The sequence below is a fragment of the Pezoporus flaviventris genome, unplaced genomic scaffold, assembly GCF_033815535.1.
Source record: "Pezoporus flaviventris isolate CSIRO_AGI_PZ_B2104156 unplaced genomic scaffold, CSIRO_AGI_Pfla_v1 ptg000047l, whole genome shotgun sequence".
NCBI classification, from domain to species: Eukaryota; Metazoa; Chordata; class Aves; order Psittaciformes; family Psittacidae; genus Pezoporus; species Pezoporus flaviventris.
The window spans coordinates 11,477,493-11,496,589 of NW_026892595.1; the positions used below are offsets into that span (position 1 = coordinate 11,477,493).

Here is a 19,097-nt window from a genome sequence, read left to right on the forward strand (position 1 = left end):
AAATAAGGAGGGAGCCTTGGTAGAGTTAGGTGGGTGACCCAAATTAAGCATTGATTGCGGCTGTGCTGTAGGGTCTGAGCTGTTTCCTGCAGCGCTGAACCTTTTTGGAATTTTCATTGTTGTTTTCTACAGGGTATTAAAATGCGAGTATCTGTCATTCAGGATCTCAGGGAGGATGAAAATGGGGATGGGGAAGAAGAAGAAAAGGTGAGTTAAATCCCAATAGCTTTGGAAAGTACTTAGTTCCTTCAATTGTTGCCCTTCTAGGACAATAAAACTGGAATGATTACCTTTCTCTTGCAGGTCTTCCTCAAGCCTGTTATTGAGGACAAAAATATGGAACTGGCCCTAAAATGCAGTCAAATAATCAGTGATGTAAGTGACAGTGACTGTTTGCATTTCTCTTTTCAAGTGGGTTTATATTTGTGATACATAATTTTTTTTTAGATGTGTGCAGTGCAACATGTGCCCATCCAAGGCTCAAAATATAAAAGCACACAAAATAATAGAAAAGCACAGCCTATTCTGGTATCTTAAACAATCAGCTCTGGAAGGATGAACTTTTCAGAGCACTTGGATGGTATGAAGTGTAAGTACTAGGAAAAAAAGTGGTCAAAAAAGTGGGTCTCCTGTGGAGGGTGTCTCCCATGAGAACACCTTGTCTCGTTTCATCAGGAAAATGCAATGTTTTTTTCTGGTTATAGCCTATTTCTATGACGATTGATTGGTTAGAACAGAACTGGGTGCCAGTATACATAGCTGCAAGGAGGGATGATAAAAATAAAACAGATGCATTTTGAGTGTTATCTATTGGTTTGTGGTGACAGATACTCACAACTGCTTAGCATTTTATTGTTGATTTGCATTTACAGGAAGAACCCACTGAAATTTTAGAATATCTTTAAAATTATTGAGCTAGCAAATTCTCGACTTAGTTACTATAGATTTTTAAAACTGTCGATCAGATATAGACATTATATAGACCGGATCCAAGACATTTTAAATTGGAGTAGATTCAATTGCTTTAATATAACAGCATCAGATTTACCCTTGTGGAAGTCTATTTCTGTGTCTCTCTGGGAAAGTGTGACTGAAGAGTAACTTTGTCCCTTCATGTAAATGGCAATAAAGAGTGTTATTTCTCCTGTGAGGATGGTGGCTGGCAGCAGAGGAGACAATACTGAGAAACAAGTGTTCTTCTAAAGGAACTGAAAAATCTGTTGTTATAATATGATATTGAGATTTGGGATATTATTGTTCAAGGTGAAAGGGTATGTTGATTTTTCAATAGAACCTACAAAATCTACACTTAAGGTATAAATTATTAGGTGTTGTGTATCAGAAAAAAATAGGCAACTCAGAAAATATGGTACCTGGGATGTGTAGGTGTTATACTGCTGGCTTGAAAGTGTGACTTGACAGTCTTTGTCCTTGCACTGTCTGGTAATACTTTAATTTGCGTATAGAATGCTAAAAATTGAATATATCCTTAACCCAAAATACATTTATTACTTCAATGCAACTTGTTTCTAAACATGGTTGCTGTCTTCAAAGGCAAAAAACTTCTTGAAAAATACTGGAGAAATATTTTCTTTAATTGAAAACAAATTATTACTGTGCTGTGTACCCATTAGGAGTCCTGCTGGCTGTGGCTCTTAATTAAGGGATAAATTAAGTGGTATTTTCTCTGATTTTCTGCAGAGAGCTAAGGTGAATAACTAAGTCAAGCAGGTTTCTGTAGCCTATAATAATTCAGGGATCTGGGCTTTTGCTGAAAACTTGTGATCCATTTAGCCTGTGAGTGTGTTAGATTTTCCTTGAGAATTATAAAGCATAATGGCAAAGCATCATTAATGCTTTCAAAGGAGTAGTAGTATGTAATGGTCTAGAACAATTTAATTTCAAAGAAAAGACTGTTTAAAAATGGTGTCCAGGTCTGGGGCCTTACTGAGCCTCTGCTGCAATCAGTAGGAGTTTCTTCATTGGCTTGAATGGAATGCATATATGTGTAGGGAGAGAATTTTGATTCACAGAATTCTTGTTATAATTGGAATTTCTTATGACCAGTGAAGTTGTTTGTGCTGGGGGATAAGTTCCTCACCCTTCACACTTTATTGAGGAGGCCAATAAACTGCAAGGAGTTTGTATTCTTGCCTTTGACTTTTCACTCATTAGCATTCAGAACTCTATGTATTCCTCATTTTTCACATGAACCTTTGCACAAACCACTGTGGATGTATTGTTGGTGTACATCTGTGCATTTTATGTGTACAGTGGTTTTATGGGGCTTCCAGTTTGGCCCAAAGGTGACCTTGGGACAGCAGCCTGTGTCCTTGCCGACCACAAGACTGGGTGATTGTCGTTTTCTGCCAGTGGAGCTGTCAGCACAGCTCCTCCATCAGAATGCAGTGCCAGGAGTGCTCATAGACTGAGATACTGGGGTTGCATTACATTTGCCCTGTATTCTTTGCAGGCTGACTTTAATTTGGCAGTGTGGTTTTAAAAAGTGTTACGACAGCAGCCCTTAGTGCACGCCTAACTGCCAGCCTTGAACTATACGTAGGGGAAGTTGTGAAGTGTTTATGTGCTCTGGTTCTTGAGGAAATCCCCGTTTTAGTTTGAGGTTGGCAGATGTTTGTTCTGTGGCTGTGATACCCCCTGGATTGTTTCTCCCTAAAGCCATTTCATTTAATCTCCCTCCGTTAAGAAATTTCATTCCACAGATGTTTACAAAACTGTCGTATGTGTTTGATTTATGAATTACCTTCCTTTCCAGGCCTTTTCTCTTCCATATTGAAATTGATCCTGTCCATTTGCTTGTATTGCTTATATTTTGGTATATTTTCATCTCTTTTGTTTTGATGGTATGGTGTGATGTTGTGAATAGTTATAAGCATAGAGAGGAGTTACTGTATGAGTAAAATGATCATCGACCAATCTATTGTAATCTTTTCCGGTAGGAAGGCAGACACTCTGCCTTCTGAAGATACTGCTGAATTTTGATAATGTGTGGTACAGGTGCTTCTTTTCCTCTACATCAAGAAGTAGTACAACTTGTCATTTAATCATCATTGTATGGAGTCCAGCTTTGCTTCAGCTTGTCTCTTTGTTATAAAGCAAGAGCCAAAGAGACCTAGAGTGAAGAGTAGAAACAGAGTGACCTTAGACTCATACCAGTAGGGTTGTGACCACCTCATTCAGGGTGGAGCTGCTCCTCTGAACTCATTACTAGTCACAGCCTCTGACAGAGGAGGACTTTGAGGTCTAAATTGCTGCAGACTAGTAAAATGCTGTGGGGTGGTAATATCATATGCTTGCCCTGTTTCTCATGCTTTTCTCTAGGTTTCTGTGGCCACAGGAAGAGCATTTGGTATTATATGGGTCTGTGATCTGACACAGCTCTTACTCTTATGAGAGATTATAAATGTAGCGTTGGAAAGGGATTTCTTAATGGGAAAAAGTTCCCTTTTGGTGTAGCGTAAGAGTTGGATACAAAGGTTCAGACCTTTTGGTGGCTTTTGTAAACTTAGGTGGGTCTTTGAGAAATGCAGTTCTTGAATGTATCTTGGCATGGTGACTGTTGACATGGTTCTATCATAGATGTTAAGGTATTAAGAACAGTTTTTCAAATGTATTCATATTAAAGTTACAATAGCATGTGCCTCTGCACACAAAGGAGAACTGGTGGCTTGGATTAAGCTGTTACCATCAGAGCCTTTCCTTTAGCCCACAGCCTTCTCCTGTGTTCCCCCATGAATAATGCCATGGGCAAGATGAATTTTCTTGCTGAGCCAAGAAGCTTCAGCCAAAGGTTTGATGTCCTCGGTTTATAAAGTTGATAAAAAAATGCAATTTGAAGCTTACTGTTTTGATGGTTGTCTAGGGATTTTAATTCACTTTTACTGGATAGCTGCGCTGCCAGTCAGAGTAGTTTTATGATGAGTCAGGAAGAAGAAAAGGTTCAGGAGGTAGCTATTAAAAATTGGGCCTTGAGTGAGCTATTGGACTTCAAAAATATAGCAAAAGAGCAGTAGCAGCCTCAGTCCATCATTTACAAATTTTTCCTATTATTTGTTTTTTTCGCAAGGCTTACCAGATCTACTCAACCTAAACAGTGTATTTTGTGGTGAAGGGAAAGTCACTTGCAGGCAAAATTTCCTATTCAGTATTTTAGACGTTTGAATATGTAATCCCAAACTAGGAAGAGGAATATTAGCTTTTCTGCCTATTCCTTTGAACCACTGGTTATGTTTAGTCATAGCAAATCCCTTAAGCCTCTTGCTTATGTCATTTACAATAAATATGCTTTTTAAGGGCAGATATCATGACTTCATTATACTCACAGAATCATAGAGTCATTGAACAGTTTGGGTAGGAAGGTTCTATTTCATCTTCCATCTTTCTGATTCCAAGTGATGCGTACACTTCTATAGCAGAATGTAATGTGCTGGATCAGAGTTTGACCACCCATTTTGTTTTTCTCTAAATTGCTCATTTGAGACTACATGCGTTTTGTGGCCTCTGTGGGTTACTATAATAAATGTGAATAATAAAGGCGTAAGGAGGTAGCATTAGTCCTTTACTGCTTTTGGTTATTTTGAACGCATGACTTCTACAGCAGAATAGCTTGATTATTTGTTTTAGTTGTGTCCTGTTTCCCCTCCCCCATTTAAGGGATGCCTTAGGAAGCTTTTATGTTTGATTTTTGAATGTAATTATTGCTCTGTAATTAAAATGGATGTAATTACAGTCAGCTCTCGGATATCTATGGGTGATTTATCTAAGTTGTGAGCAGCAAGACCCTCCATTTCCTCTACTAGAGTCTCAGCTTTATGGCAGTTTCTACTGGCAACACCAGCAGAACTAACCAGTAGAAAGTCAGCTGTGTATATTTCCCATGTCCCTTGTCAGCCATGAATGAACATAAATCTACAAAACCTTTTTTTTTAAGCTGTTCATGTGCACATACTTACATATGTATGTGTATGCAGGATGCAAGTGTATGCAGGATGCAAGTGTATGCAGGATGAACAATAAGTGCCTGCTCATGTTTATCATAAAACTGCCCTTTTTGTGTATTGCTCTGTGTTTACCTAGGAGTGTGGTGTCACATACAGGTTATACAAACCATTTGATTTGTGGACCCCTGTGTAAAATCACGACACACAGTAATTTTATGTCCATTCTTCACCAAGCAGTTTTTATTTAGAATAGACTGTAATCCACAAAAGCAGATAGTATAATTTGGTGATGAGATGTAGATTCCACCAGTAGACCAAATGTGGATAGGCTCAATAGCAACCAAAATTATTTCCTGTGTAAGGATTATGTAGTCAACCTTTCGAGGTGAATTTGGCATTGTCTAATCCATTCTGTGGTGGACAAAAAGTTTGCATCAGAAAATACAGGAGCTGATTCTATATAGGCTGCCATAGTTTGCATGAATTTTCCAAGTCCCTCTAGAGGAGCATAGACTAGAACTTGTGATATCCATTAAGGATTCAGAGAAAGAGGAAATTAAGACTGCATATTTCTGTAATGCTCAAATGCAGATCGTATTGCTTCTGTCAGTGCTTGTCAGCAAGTCTAAAGTGCATAAATGCAAGCTGCTGTTGTGCAGAATGTGAAAATGAGGTTAGAGCAGATAATAACCATGAAAGCTTAATACTAAATAATTCAATTTGCATTGAGCTAAATTATTCTATTTACAAAGAAAGAAATGTCACTAAAAACGTTGAAGGCTATCCATGTAAAGTGTCTATTTTAGAAATTTATTTAGTCCATCTCATTGTAATTCACTATCTTTCTTCATGCAGTTCTTGCATAATAAAGTCCCTACACATTCACTGTGTCCATAGATTTTATCCTTCTTGCAGTCTCACTAATAGAAACAGTAACTGACTCTATCAATGGTCATGTGATTATTATACCACCCCATATTGTTGGCCCCATAGTAAGAAAAAGGTTGGTTGTTAAAAAAAAAACCAAACCCAAAAGCTCACTTTTTTTTCCTTCCTGTAAAATATGTTCTAGTGTTCTGCTTCAAAAATGGTTTACTTTGTGCATATGAGCTTTAAAAAATGGTTCAATTCAGAATTTGTTTGGTCTCAAAGAAATTCTGTTATTACTTGTCATGAGTGTTGGAGTGCTTTGTAGGAAATGAGTTGGCAGTGGCCTGAATGTATTCATGTAACTCTTGGGTTCATAAAGGGGCATTTGATTGTTACACAGATTTTGTGCTTGGTAGGTCTGATTTAGAAGTTAGTTTAATAATTTTATCTCCGAGATCAAGGCTCAAGGACATCACTTATTTGGGTCTCCTTTCTTTAGAGATGCTAGAACATCTGCAACACTGGTGAAATGTGCTGTAGATGTAAAGAAAAATCTTTTTCATCTTCATTATTAAAGAGTTCTGTGGCTTTGACATAACTCTGGTACTGTGTGTGAGAACTGGGTGTTTCCCTTTATGGCTTAGTTTGATCTAGCCTGAGGTATTTGCAAGCCACCCAGCATAGTATTCATAAATCAAGTAATACTACTAATAAAAAATAAATAAAAATAGCTATTGTTTATTTTTCTGGGGTTTTAAAGAACAATTAAACTTTTTTTTTTTCCTCCTCTTTGTAGATACACTATAAAGAAGAGTTTAAAAAATCTAAAGGCAAGTGCATATTTGTACCTGACACCCCGCAGCTAAAACACGTGAAAAGTCTCGGTGCTTTTATTTCTGAGGTAAGACCTAAAAGGATGAAGAATTCTCTTTGCTTTTTATTCTTTCTCAGTTGAATATGGTGTTTTTTAGCAGGCGAAGGATGGCTTGTATCAAATAAAAAATCTGTTTAAAGCTGAAGTGACTTAAACTGCTATAATTAGTGTGTAATCTGTATGTGAGTAATAATAATTTGGAATTTTGCAACACATTAATTTTGAGATTCCAAGGTATTTTATTAATGATTCTGAATAGGCAGTCCTACCTACCCCATTTTATGGATGGATAGGAATAGGAAGAGGATTTCTTGTTACATATTGTGCAGTGATGAGGTTTGCAAATTGTGGCTGTGCATAATTTCCCTAATATGGAGAATTCACAGCCTGATATCAAAGAGGAGACAAGGAAACTGCTGCCCTCTTATTACCCCTGTCCTCCTTCAGGAATGGACTGGGCCAATGGGGTGGTGGGGTTGCTCTTTATGTGCGGGAGGAACTACAGTGCACCAAGTTCTGTCCAGGGACAGATGATGAGCGAGTTGAGAGTCTGTGGGTGAGAATTAAGGGGCAGGCTGGCAGGGGGGATACTGTTGTAGGTGTCTGTTACAGACCACCGGATCAGGGTGAGGAAGTTGACGAGGCCTTCTACAGGCAGCTGAGAGCGGCCTCACAGTCACAGGCCGTGGTGGTCGTGGGGGATTTTAACTTCCCTGATGTTTGCTGGAAGGACCACTCGGCAACCCAGCCGCAGTCCAGGAGGTTCCTCCAGTGTATGGATGATAACTTCCTCCTGCAAATGGTGGATGAGCCGACCAGGAGAGGAGCGCTGCTGGATCTCATCCTCACTAACAAGGAGGATCTGGTCGAAGCAGTAAGGGTTGAGGGCTGCCTTGGTTGCAGCGACCACGAGATGGTGGAGTTCAGGATCTTGTGTGGCAGGACTAGTAGAATACCAAGTAGAATTGCAACCCTGGACTTTAGCAGGGCAAACTTTGGCCTTTTCAAGCAATTGCTAGGGGAAATCCCATGGGCAGGGCTGCTTGAAGGTAAAGGGGCCCAAGATAGTTGGTTGACATTCAAGGACTGCTTTTTCCGTGCTCAAGATCGGAGCATCCCGACACGTAGGAAGTCAAGGAAGAGGGCCAAGAGACCTGTGTGGCTAAATAGGGAATTGCTGGGTATGCTCAAGTGGAAGAGGAGAGTTTACAGGTCATGGAAGGAGGGGCTGGCCACTTGGGAGGAATATAAGGCTGCTGCTAGAGGATGTAGGAAGGCAGCTAGGAGGACTAAGGCATCCTTAGAATTAAACCTGGCAAGAAGGGTCAAGGACAGCAAAAAGAGCTTTTTTAAATACATGGCAGACAAAACTAACACCAGAGGCAATGTAGGCCCACTGATGAACGGGATGGGTGCCCTGGTGACAGAAGATAAAGAGATGGCAGAGTTACTGAATGCCTTCTTTGTCTCTGTCTACTCTGCTGCAGGCAGTCCTGAAGAGCCTGTACCCCTGAGACCTTAGATGAAGTCAGGTCGACGGAGCGGTTTGCCTTAGTCGATGAGGAATGGGTTAGAGACCAGTTGAGCAATCTGGACATCCATAAATCCATGGGTCCAGATGGGATGCACCCGCGGGTGCTGAGGGAACTGGCGGAAGTCATTGCTAGACCACTCTTCATCATCTTTACCAAGTCTTGGGAAACGGGAGAGGTGCCTGAGGACTGGAGGAAAGCAAATGTCACTCCAGTCTTCAAAAAGGGCAAGAAGGAGGACCCGGGTAACTACAGACCGGTCAGCCTCACCTCCATCCCTGGGAAAGTGATGGAACACCTTATCCTTGGTACCATCTTAAGGCATATCAAGGATAAGAAGGTTATGAGGGGCAGTCAACATGGCTTCACCAAGGGGAAATCATGTTTGACCAATCTCTTAGCCTTTTATGAGGAAATAACACGGTGGATGGATGATGGCAGAGCGGTGGATGTGGTCTACCTTGACCTCAGCAAAGCATTTGACACAGTCTCCCACAGCATCCTCGCGGCTAAAATGAGGAAGTGTGGACTGGATGATCAGGTAGTGAGGTGGACTGCTAACTGGCTGAAGGAGAGAAGCCAGAGAGTTGTAGTCTATGGGGCTGAGTCTAGTTGGAGGCCTGTAACTAGTGGAGTGCCTCAAGGGTCAGTACTGGGACCGGTATTATTTAATATATTCATCAATGATTTAGATGAGGGAATTGAGTGTACTATCAGCAAGTTTGCTGATGACACTAAGCTGGGAGGAGTGGCTGATACGCCAGAAGGCTGTGCTGCCATCCAGCGAGACCTGGATAGGCTGGAGAGTTGGGCAGGGAGTAACTTGATGAAATATAACAAGGGAAAGTGTAGAGTCCTGCATCTGGGCAGGAACAACCCCAGGTTCCAGTATAGGTTGGGGAACGACCTGTTAGAGAGCAGTGTAGGGGAGAGGGACCTGGGGGTCCTAGTGGACAACAGGATGACCATGAGCCAACACTGTGCCCTTGTGGCTAAGAAGGCCAATGGCATCCTGGGGTGTATTAGAAGGGCGGTGGTTAGTAGGTCGAGAGAGGTCCTCCTTCCCCTCTACTCTGCCCTGGTGAGACCGCATCTGGAGTATTGTGTCCAGTTCTGGGCCCCTCAGTTCAAGAAGGACAGGGAGCTGCTGGAGAGAGTCCAGCGCAGGGCAACAAAGATGATTAAGGGAGTGGAACATCTCCCTTATGAGGAAAGACTGAGGGAGCTGGGTCTCTATAGTTTGGAGAAGAGGAGACTGAGGGGTGACCTTATCAGTGTCTATAAATATATAAAGGGGGAGTGTCACGAGGACGGAGCCAGGCTCTACTCAGTGGCAAACAATGATAGGACAAGGGGTAATGGGTACAAACTGGAACACAAGAGGTTCCACTTAAACTTGAGAAGAAACTTCTTCTCAGTGAGGGTGACGGAACACTGGAACAGGCTGCCCAGGGAGGTTGTGGAGTCTCCTTCCCTGGAGACATTCAAAACCCGCCTGGATGCATTCCTGTGTAACATTATCTAGGTGTTCCTGCTCCGGCAGGGGGATTGGACTAGATGATCTTTCGAGGTCCCTTCCAATCTCTAACATACTGTGATACTGTGATACTGTGACATTAGGTCAATGACAACAGCAGGTCACTTGAGATCTAGCATGCATACATATGCATACCCATGCCAAGTTTTTAGGACTTCCTATAACACACACAGAGAACAGTAGTGGCAAAGAAAGAACAGCAGCTTCCAAAATGCCAGAGCAGAGTTTACTGCCAGCTCATCATGTCCCAGGTACAAGTTGTAGCATTACATCTCTGCTTATTTTCCATGGGTTAGAATACCATCAGGAATTTTACCTGGCAGAGAGTTGCTTTTGTTAGGGAACTGCTGGTTCTGAGTGATTTTTCTGTCACTGTGATGTTGGAAGACTTGAATGTTTGCTGCCGTTTTGTTTTTTTTTTCTGCTACATTTATGATTATGATAAAGAACATTCCAATATCCCTGTCCGTAGTTATGTAATTTGTATACATTCTATATTCTGTTTCTGATATACATCAGCTTGCTGTGTGGCTACATTGCATGTGAATGCATCTGATGAATATTTTTGCTATGTTTGTCTTCATGTTGTCTGAGAAAGAGTGCCATATCCCAAGGGGCATAAAAGTGATGAAATCATACTTTCTAAGGACAGACCATTGTAGTCCACCAAAGCACAGTATATAGAGTATTTTTCAAATCCATCTGTCTGATTCCAAAGAAAAGCTGCTAATTATTAGTCAAATATTTGGAGATGTAAAGATATTTAAGAATTTTAAAACCCGCATGTTTTATGTTATCAGGGTTGAGCACTCTGGTTGCTTATTGCAGCATTACCTGAAGCCAATGATGTGATGGATGGTTTATCTTGTAAATTACTGACCTCTAGTGTCCTACAACCTGTTTTTGCAAAACTTGAGCAGTGAAATTCTTAGCAGCATGCCTACTGCAGTGAAAAAGAGTCTTCTGTTCGGGGAAACAGCAATAACACATATAGTACATATGGGGAACGAGTCTCTGATGAAGAGCTGTATATTGCACAGTAAATTAACGACATTAGACAGTATCATTTAAGATATCTTTGATATTTATGATTACTTTCACAGCAATACTTGACATTATTGTTTAATGAATTTGAAAAACTTGGATCTGAAGCAAAACCCTCCCAGATTTTGAACTATTATTCTGGCTTGTCTCATAAAACCCTTTTGTTAGGAATTGCTAGTACTGAACACTAGGGAAAATACAGGATAAAGAAAAATTAATTGAAAAATTAGTTTGTAATATGAAAAGATGAAGTGGAAATGATGGCAGACATTCTAAGTTCAGTGTGTCTGTCTTTTCCAGTTGTGTTTAATTGCTACTGCTTATTAATCAATATTTTTTGTTGGCTTCTCATTGGTCCTGTTGTGCACAATTTGGGAAAATGGAAGGAAAAAGAAAATTTTGGGTTTTGGAGGTGATTTTAAAAAGGCTAGAAAAATAACTGCTTTGCTTACCTTTTTTTATACTTCCCCCCAAATTATTGAATTTAATTAGGAGATACTTTTATTGCTTTGTAATTTAGATACATCTACTGAAAGTATTTTAAAGTTATTATTCAAACATCTGGTTTTACCTGAAGGTTTATTACAGCACTACATTTTAGTTCTAATAGTCTATCACATTTAATTGAATAGAAAAAAAAGTAGTATGATTCCTGTATCTTACTTTTTGCATTATATGCCACCTTTTTCTTCCCGCTAGGTGAAGTATAAAGGAGCTGCTAAAAAAGACCTTTCCAACTCTCTTTATCAGCAGATGCCAGCTACAATTGACAGTGTATTTGCAAAGGAATTAATGCAACTTCAGAGCAAGGTAAAATTTTAGAATCACAACTATTTTTAGATAAATTGTGTGACAGAATATGACCAATTTTAACAGTGTATTTGAATAGATATATGGTTACCTGCTTGATTTATTTGGGGGAGTTTATCATCCTGAGTTTATCACCATAACTTCTTAACTTCAAGAATTACTCATTTACAAAATGTTGACAATCTTACTTGTTATGTTTATTAAATATAAATTTTAAAAATGCTAGTGCATTCATCAGGCCAAGGAAATCCATTAGAAAACCATAAATACAATAAGGATTTATTGAACTCAGTGACACTGCACTGTGTTTATAGAATACACAAATCTTATACCACAGCCATTTCAATATGAATGTTGCATTACAAAATGTTTGATGCTGAAGGGAAGATAATGACTTTCATAGGCACTTGCTGATAGCAGTAAACATATTTCTGACGGTCTACATCATACTACCATTTACAACAAATTTTATAAAACTATGAAATCAAATATATTGTAGTCATGTAAACATGCAAACAACCCGTCAAATAGTAAATTTGAGTTCAGTTGCCTTCAGGGGCTTAAAAATATAATACCCTTTAATGTAGGCAGGTGACCCTTCACTTGCATTGATCTCAATGGAATGATGAGTGTTAAGGATGTGTAATACAAATTAAGTTATAAATTTTCATTGTTACTCCTGAGAATTACAGCTGATAGATGGTCGTGGCTTTCTGTCCACCAAGCATTTCCACATTTCCTTGTTTTGCCTTTCTCCTCTTTCAAGGCTATTAACTATGTATAGTTTAATACAGCTAGTCTGTGAAGTGAACACACTCCTAAATCCACAAAGTTGATTGTATCTCAGTATGCATTCTTCTAATGCAGTGATTTTTTTTTCAAGCAAAGGAAAATATTCATAACAGAAGAAAGCACTGATATCTCAGGGCAGCTTGTGGAGAAATGTTTTGATTTAAAACAATGTGTTAAACAAGGCAAGGCTATATTAAGCAAATAAAATAACATATTTTAGTTTCCATAGTTTGAAATGGAACATATATACACTCAAGTTAAAGTAGCACAGTAGCTGAAATGACATTAATGGGGCGTTGCATTGTAAAGTGAGTGATTAGAAGAATTGCAGTAGAAATAAATTGGGAATTAAACTTGTATAACATTTTTCAACCATTAGTTTGATTTATAAAACATTAGTTAACTAGTTTGCCACAAATTTACTCCTGAATTCATTCTGAATGTGTAAATTCTACATTAGTTTAAACAAATGAGGTTAATTAACATTGGTGATGTGGCAGAAAAGATAAATAACCGAGACTAAAAATGAAACCATTTGATCCATCAGAAAAAAACCTTTAAAGGAAAAGACTGTCATTTTCATTTGATACTTTTTGAAGTTTTTTCTTCAATCATCCAACGGTCATAGAGAAACAAGTATGCATATACTATGAGTAATATTTAAGCAGAAACTTTTCCTGTAAAATTCATACCATCCCCTTAGGAATAGATGCGTTATAAATCATAATCTACCATAAAACTTAAAGATATGCTGACACATTTTTCCAACTTGTGGTTACTGTTATAGTGGACCTGAATTAAGTGCTACTGTGGGAGAAATCCTAGGGGATTTTCTAGTGGAAAATCTTCTCCACAGTATTCAAATCTAAGCCGTATTGTGCCTATCACTGTGGTACCTAAGTAGCTAATACAAGGATTTCAGATTTCAAGCGGGTCAGGATATGGCAGAGGGGATTTCTGCAGCATTTATCTAGCTGGGATTGTGAATTTAAAGGTCATCACTTCAGTAAGAGGAGACCACAGGTATGCCATAGAAGGAAAAGGGAACAGCATCAACTGGCCATTGTGCCAACCCTCCTGCAAAAAGGCTGTTATAAGCACAGATCTGCAGTCTGTTTCTCAATTATATTAAGTTGATTTTAAATAGGTGCTGATTTCCTGAGAGGTGGAAATTGAGTGTCCTCTTCCCCATCCGCATTAGAACAAACTTACACCTTTGACTCCCTTTTCATGCTTCTTGAATGGGCCTGAATGCTTTTATAGCCAGATAAAGCAGGTGCTTTCTCTCTCTGTAATGCTGTGTTCTTGGCAGGATCCATAGCCTCTTGTGCCAAGCAGGTGTGTCGGGACTAGGGGATCATGGTGTGGAAGAAAGAGAGCCACTGGCTCTCTCCACTGCTGCCTGCTGGCACACAATTCCTGAGGCCAGTGTGCCTCTACTGGGTGATCTCTTTACACGGTTCTCCACAAATGGTCTCTGCCATGATATGATGCTGCCTGAAATGGTGCTGCTGCCCTGCTGCTGCCCACCAGCACTGTTTTCAGCCTACCTTGATCTAGCCCGATTTATTACTCTTATGCACTGTTTCAGCTCACACTCAGAATTTAGGAACTTGGAGGCAACTGGGTGAAATTTCTTTTTTCTCACAAGAAATTATTGCCCACCTACAGCTGCCCTCCACAGTCCTCTCCAGAACAAACAGACTCCCATATTACTATCTTTAACTGATATGGCAATTGTTATGGATTTCAGCAGAGCCAGGACCTCATTTGATATGGTTTCAGCCATTCAATGTCAGCATTGACAGGATCTTACTACAATGGAGAGTACAACACCCTGACATTTGTAGTTTTCCTCCTGAGGGCGTTTTGCCCCATATTGGTTGTATTGATTCATGCTCAATTCCCTCTTCAAGATAGAATCATAGAATCATAGAATAATTAGGGTTGGAAAGGACCTTAAGATCATGTAGTTCCAACCCCCCTGCCGTGGGCAGGGACACCTTACGCTAAATCATATCACCCAAGGCCTCGTCCAACCTGGTCTTGAACACTGCCAGGGATGGAGCATTCATAACCTCCCTGGGCAACCCATTCCAGTGCCTCACCACCCTAACAGGAAAGAATTTCCTTCTTATATCCAACCTAAACTTCCCCTGTTTAAGTTTTAACCCATTACCCCTTGTCCTATCACTACAGTCTCTAATGAATAGTCCCTCTCCAGCATCCCTATAGGCCCCCTTCAGATACTGGAAGGCTGCTATGAGGTCTTCACGCAGCCTTCTCTTCTCCAGGCTGAACAGCCCCAACTTCCTCAGCCTGTCTTCATACGGGAGGTTCTCCAGTCCCCTGATCATCCTCGTGGCCCTCCTCTGGACTTGTTCCAACAGTTCCATGTCCTTTTTATATCGAGGACACCAGAACTGCACACAATACTCCAGGTGAGGTCTCATGAGAGCAGAGTAGAGGGGCAGGATCACCTCCTTCGACCTGCTGGTCACGCTCCTCTTGATGCAGCCCAGGATACGGTTGGCGTTCTGGGCTGCAAGTGCACACTGAAGCTGGCTCATGTTCATTTTCTCATCGACCAACACCCCCAAGTCCTTCTCTTTAGGGCTGCTCTGAATCTCTTCTCTGCCCAACCTGTAGCTGTGCCTGGGATTGCTCCGACACAGGTGTAGGACCTTGCACTTGGCATGGTTAAACTTCATGAGGCTGCATCAGCCCACCTCACAAGCGTGTCGAGGTCCCTCTGGATGGCATTCCTTCCCTTCAGCGTATCAACCGAACCACACAGCTTGGTGTCATTGGCAAACTTGCTGAGGGCACACTCAATCCCACTGTCCATGTCAGCGACGAGGATTTTAAACAAGACCAGTCCCAACACCGATCACTGAGGGACACCACTCGTTACTGGTCTCCAGCCAGACATTGAGCCATTGACCACAACTCTTTGTGTGCAGCTGTCCAGCCAGTTCTTTATCCACCGAGTGGTCCAGCCATCAAATTGATGTCCGTCCAGTTTAGAGACGAGGATGTTGTGTGGGACAGTGTCGAATGCTTTACACAAGTCCAGGTAGATGACATCAACTGCTCTACCCTGTCCATCAGCTCCGTAGCCCCATCATAGAAGGCCACCAAATTGGTCAGGCAGGATTTCCCCTTAGTGAAGCCATGCTGGCTGTCACCAAGCACCTTGTTGATTTTCATGTGCCTTAGCATGCCACCCAGGAGAATCTGCTCCAAGATTTTGCCAGGCACAGAGGTGAGACTGACTGCTCTGTAATTCCCTGCGTCATCCATTTTCCCCTTCTTGAAAATGGGGGTTATATTTCCCTTTTTCCAGTCATCCGGAACTTCACCTGACTGCCATGATTTCTCAAATATGATGGCCAGCAGCTTCGCAACTTCATTTGCCAGCTCCTTCAGGACCCGCGGATGGATCTCATCAGGACCCATGGACTTGTGCATGTTCAGATTTTTAAGATGGTCTCGAACGAGTTCCTCTCCTACAGTGGGCTCAAGGTCTTCATTCTCACAGTCCCTGCATCTGCCTTCCAACACTTGGGTGGTTTGGTCAGAGCCTTTGCCAGTGAAGACTGAGGCAAAGAAGTCATTCAGAACCTCAGCCTTCTCCAAATCCTGTGTAGCCAGTTCTCCTGAGAGCTTCCTGAGGGGGCCTACATTCTCACTAGTCTGTTTTTTTATTTGCTATGTACTTGTAGAATCCCTTCCTGTTATCTTTAATACCTCTAGCTAAGTTTAATTCTAACTGGGCCTTAGCTTTCCTAACCTGGTCCCTAGCTTCCTGGACAACATCCCTGTACTCTTCCCATGCCACCTGTCCTTGCTTCCACTTATTATAAGCCTCTTATAAAGATACACAGAAAAGACTTTAGCCAGACTACTTCTGCTGGCTTTTGCATAAAACTCACGTTTGCTTTTTTGTATTTTATGTAGAACTGGCATGAATGCCCATAGAGAAGGAAATGCATCAAAAATTTTGACAAAAAAAATCATGATGCTCTTCGTGGAAAAAAAAAGTGTTTCATAAGAATGAAAAAGAATTTGCACAGCCCCACATACTTAGGTGGCTTTCATCCATTTCCTCTGCACAGGATATTTGTCTATCTCCTTCTAAATAGCTTTCTTCAGGGTGAGCAAGCAGATTTTCCTCTCTTCATCTCTTTTATCATGGCTGTCCCCGTTGTAAGCTTGAGAGAGCAGAAGTCCCTGTCCTTACCAGGTAACTTCACCCTCCTTGCCAGCCTACAAAGCTCTCGCAAATTTCCCTGTTCTCTGCAATGAGAAAATGAAGTTGATGAGAGCAGTCCAGGCAGGGAGCCCTCATTTTGATTTTCCCGAAAGGAAATGGACATTTTCTAGAAAAATTACAATTTTCTTGTGAACAGTTTTTCTGAAGGAAAATTTCTGATCATTGCTAGCTTTGTGCCAACTCTTTTTCTTGTCTGAAGACCAGTAAACTGAATCCTTCCTTATGCAGAGCAATTTTTTAATAAGGTGTCACAAACAATGATAAAGGTATTTGAAGTTGCTTAAAGGGGAAATAGTGTTGAAAAAGAAGTATGCGTTTCATCATTTTTTTCATCACTTTATTTCTGCCATAAGAAGAGATTGCACCGTTTTTCTTCTTATCTGAAAGGAATAATCTCAAGCAAACTGAAGGCGGTTTAATTTTCTCCTTTGAACAGGGCAATATCTCAAATAGTAACTATACGTCAATGCTCAAGTATTTTCTGGTTGTTAGTAAAGATGATGAACCAAGTGAATGTTAAGCAATACTTTCAACTTCAAGAGAAAGTTTCAGAGTTTTTCTCCCTTGTAGGCAGAATCCTTCTTTCACTTTCATTTGAGGTTTTTTTTTTTTTGGTTTTTGTTTGTTTTTTTTACTATGATAAAGCTATTTTTTTTGTGGCTTACTGCATCATTTACAGTCATATTACACATTATCAGGCTGTTTTATGTAATTCTTCATTTTTTTTATGGTTTCAAATCTCATGTTCAAGACTTCCTCTTTTTTTATGGTAGCAGGTATTGCCCTTCTGGGCTTCTGTAGTTTGTTTTACACAAATACATCAGCTAGTCTAGTTCAGTATCTAGTGATTAAAATGGCATTTTCTGTGTTCTTGAACATTTCCTCCTACACAATCCTACATTGTGGATTTTAAGTTCAGGGCTCATCTTTCTGACTATAAAGAGAAATACAAAAATAAAAATTTAATAGTGTTTAAAGTATTCCAAAGCGGAGGGTCAATCAGAGTTAAGTTAAAAGAGCACAAAGCCTTCATGCAGCTTCCTGTTGACACACTGGTGTACAATAGACAAAAGAAAAATAAATGAGTGCTTACAAATTAGTTCAATTTGAAGTCATGCCTACTTAAATAATTACCTTGTATTTCTTAAGTTAATAAATGGTGCCAGTACAGAGGTTATGTCAATGACCTCTAATACTCGATCTCTATGTAGAGTAGTTTCATATATAGAGTTGATACAAAAAAATCAGTTTAGCTAAAACTTGAAAATTAACATGAAATGAGAAAATAATGTACGCATACTAACATGTAAAATAATGGTTCCAAGAATATTGATGAAATAATCCTCATCAGCATTTTTTTCATGCTTCCTTGGAACTGATTTACAGATCAGAAAATAGTTCTGCACAAAACTGTCCAAAACTAAACTAGACAGCTATTGAACTCCTCTTAGCCTGTGATCACTTCAAGGTTACTTAAGTTACTTAATAAAAATAATGTGAAAAGTTAGGAAGAACAGGGCTGTCAAATAGCAAGTCAATTATTCCTACATTAAGCTAAAGAAACAGTTATCTTTTCCCAACATAGTGGATGCTCAACTGTCTTTTCTGTTAATTTTCCCATGTTGGGATTTACACTGTATAAGGAGATGGCACATTTTACGTTTACTAATTTGATTTTCATTCATATAGTATCAGTGCAAGAATAACCCCAACCCTTTTTGTCTTAATCTCTCAGCCTATATGTCATTTTGTAATCTGAGATGGTCAGGGGAGATACTAATATATTGCCTTGGGCACCCTGATCTGTGACTCACATGCAATCTTGCTGCCTTAAACACAAACAGATATAACATTTTCTCACAGTTCTAGTATCATGTCCTAAAAGAATCTGAATCACTGTAGTGTAGAGTTCCCATCTCAGAACTTTCACAGTATTCTTTAATTGCTGACAAGGGTTTTAGTTTCAAATCCTTCTCCTTCTGATCAGCTTTCAATCTCATTTAGTATTTTCTGTTTTCTTGGGGATTATTTTAATGCTTGCTCCTGAGAGCTATTAGAAAATGAATTTTCTTAATGCTTGCTGCTTCTTCAAAAATCAAAACATGGTGAATTTTCTTAACGTAAGCCTAAAAGCTTTTGACAAGGATAAGTGCAAGATCAGCTTTTCAGGCAGTTTTAGTGTGTGAGTGTGTGTATATTTAAGTATAACAGAGTATAGTGAAAGCTGGATGAATGCCCAACATTGAGCTCAGTTTCTATTGCAAAAATAAGTTTGTTTGTAAACTCACACTACAATTCCATTTTCCTTTATCATGATGACAATTGAATGTAAAGATTTCTTTCGAGCCCCCAGAACCTGGGGACTAGTCAAAATGTGTATTGTGCTAATAATTTCCGAAAA

At 39.9% G+C, this 19,097-nt stretch overlaps 1 protein-coding gene across 7 annotated transcripts in view; it reads left to right on the plus strand.

The window, feature by feature from the left end:
* The window catches only part of NEBL (nebulette), a 254,199-nt gene that overhangs the window by 157,112 nt on the left and 77,990 nt on the right, over positions 1–19,097 (plus strand). For 3 of the 7 annotated variants that reach the window (XM_061468296.1, XM_061468299.1, XM_061468300.1), the window contains exons 2-5: positions 163–207; positions 304–375; positions 6,628–6,732; positions 11,518–11,628. The exons of 2 other annotated variants lie outside the window; for them this stretch is intronic. In XM_061468296.1, coding sequence (XP_061324280.1) covers positions 163–207; positions 304–375; positions 6,628–6,732; positions 11,518–11,628 — 333 coding nt within the window. Of the gene's footprint in view, positions 1–24; positions 208–303; positions 376–6,627; positions 6,733–11,517; positions 11,629–19,097 lie in introns of those variants that run through there. 2 more of the 7 variants (XM_061468297.1, XM_061468303.1) reach the window with 1 other exon arrangement.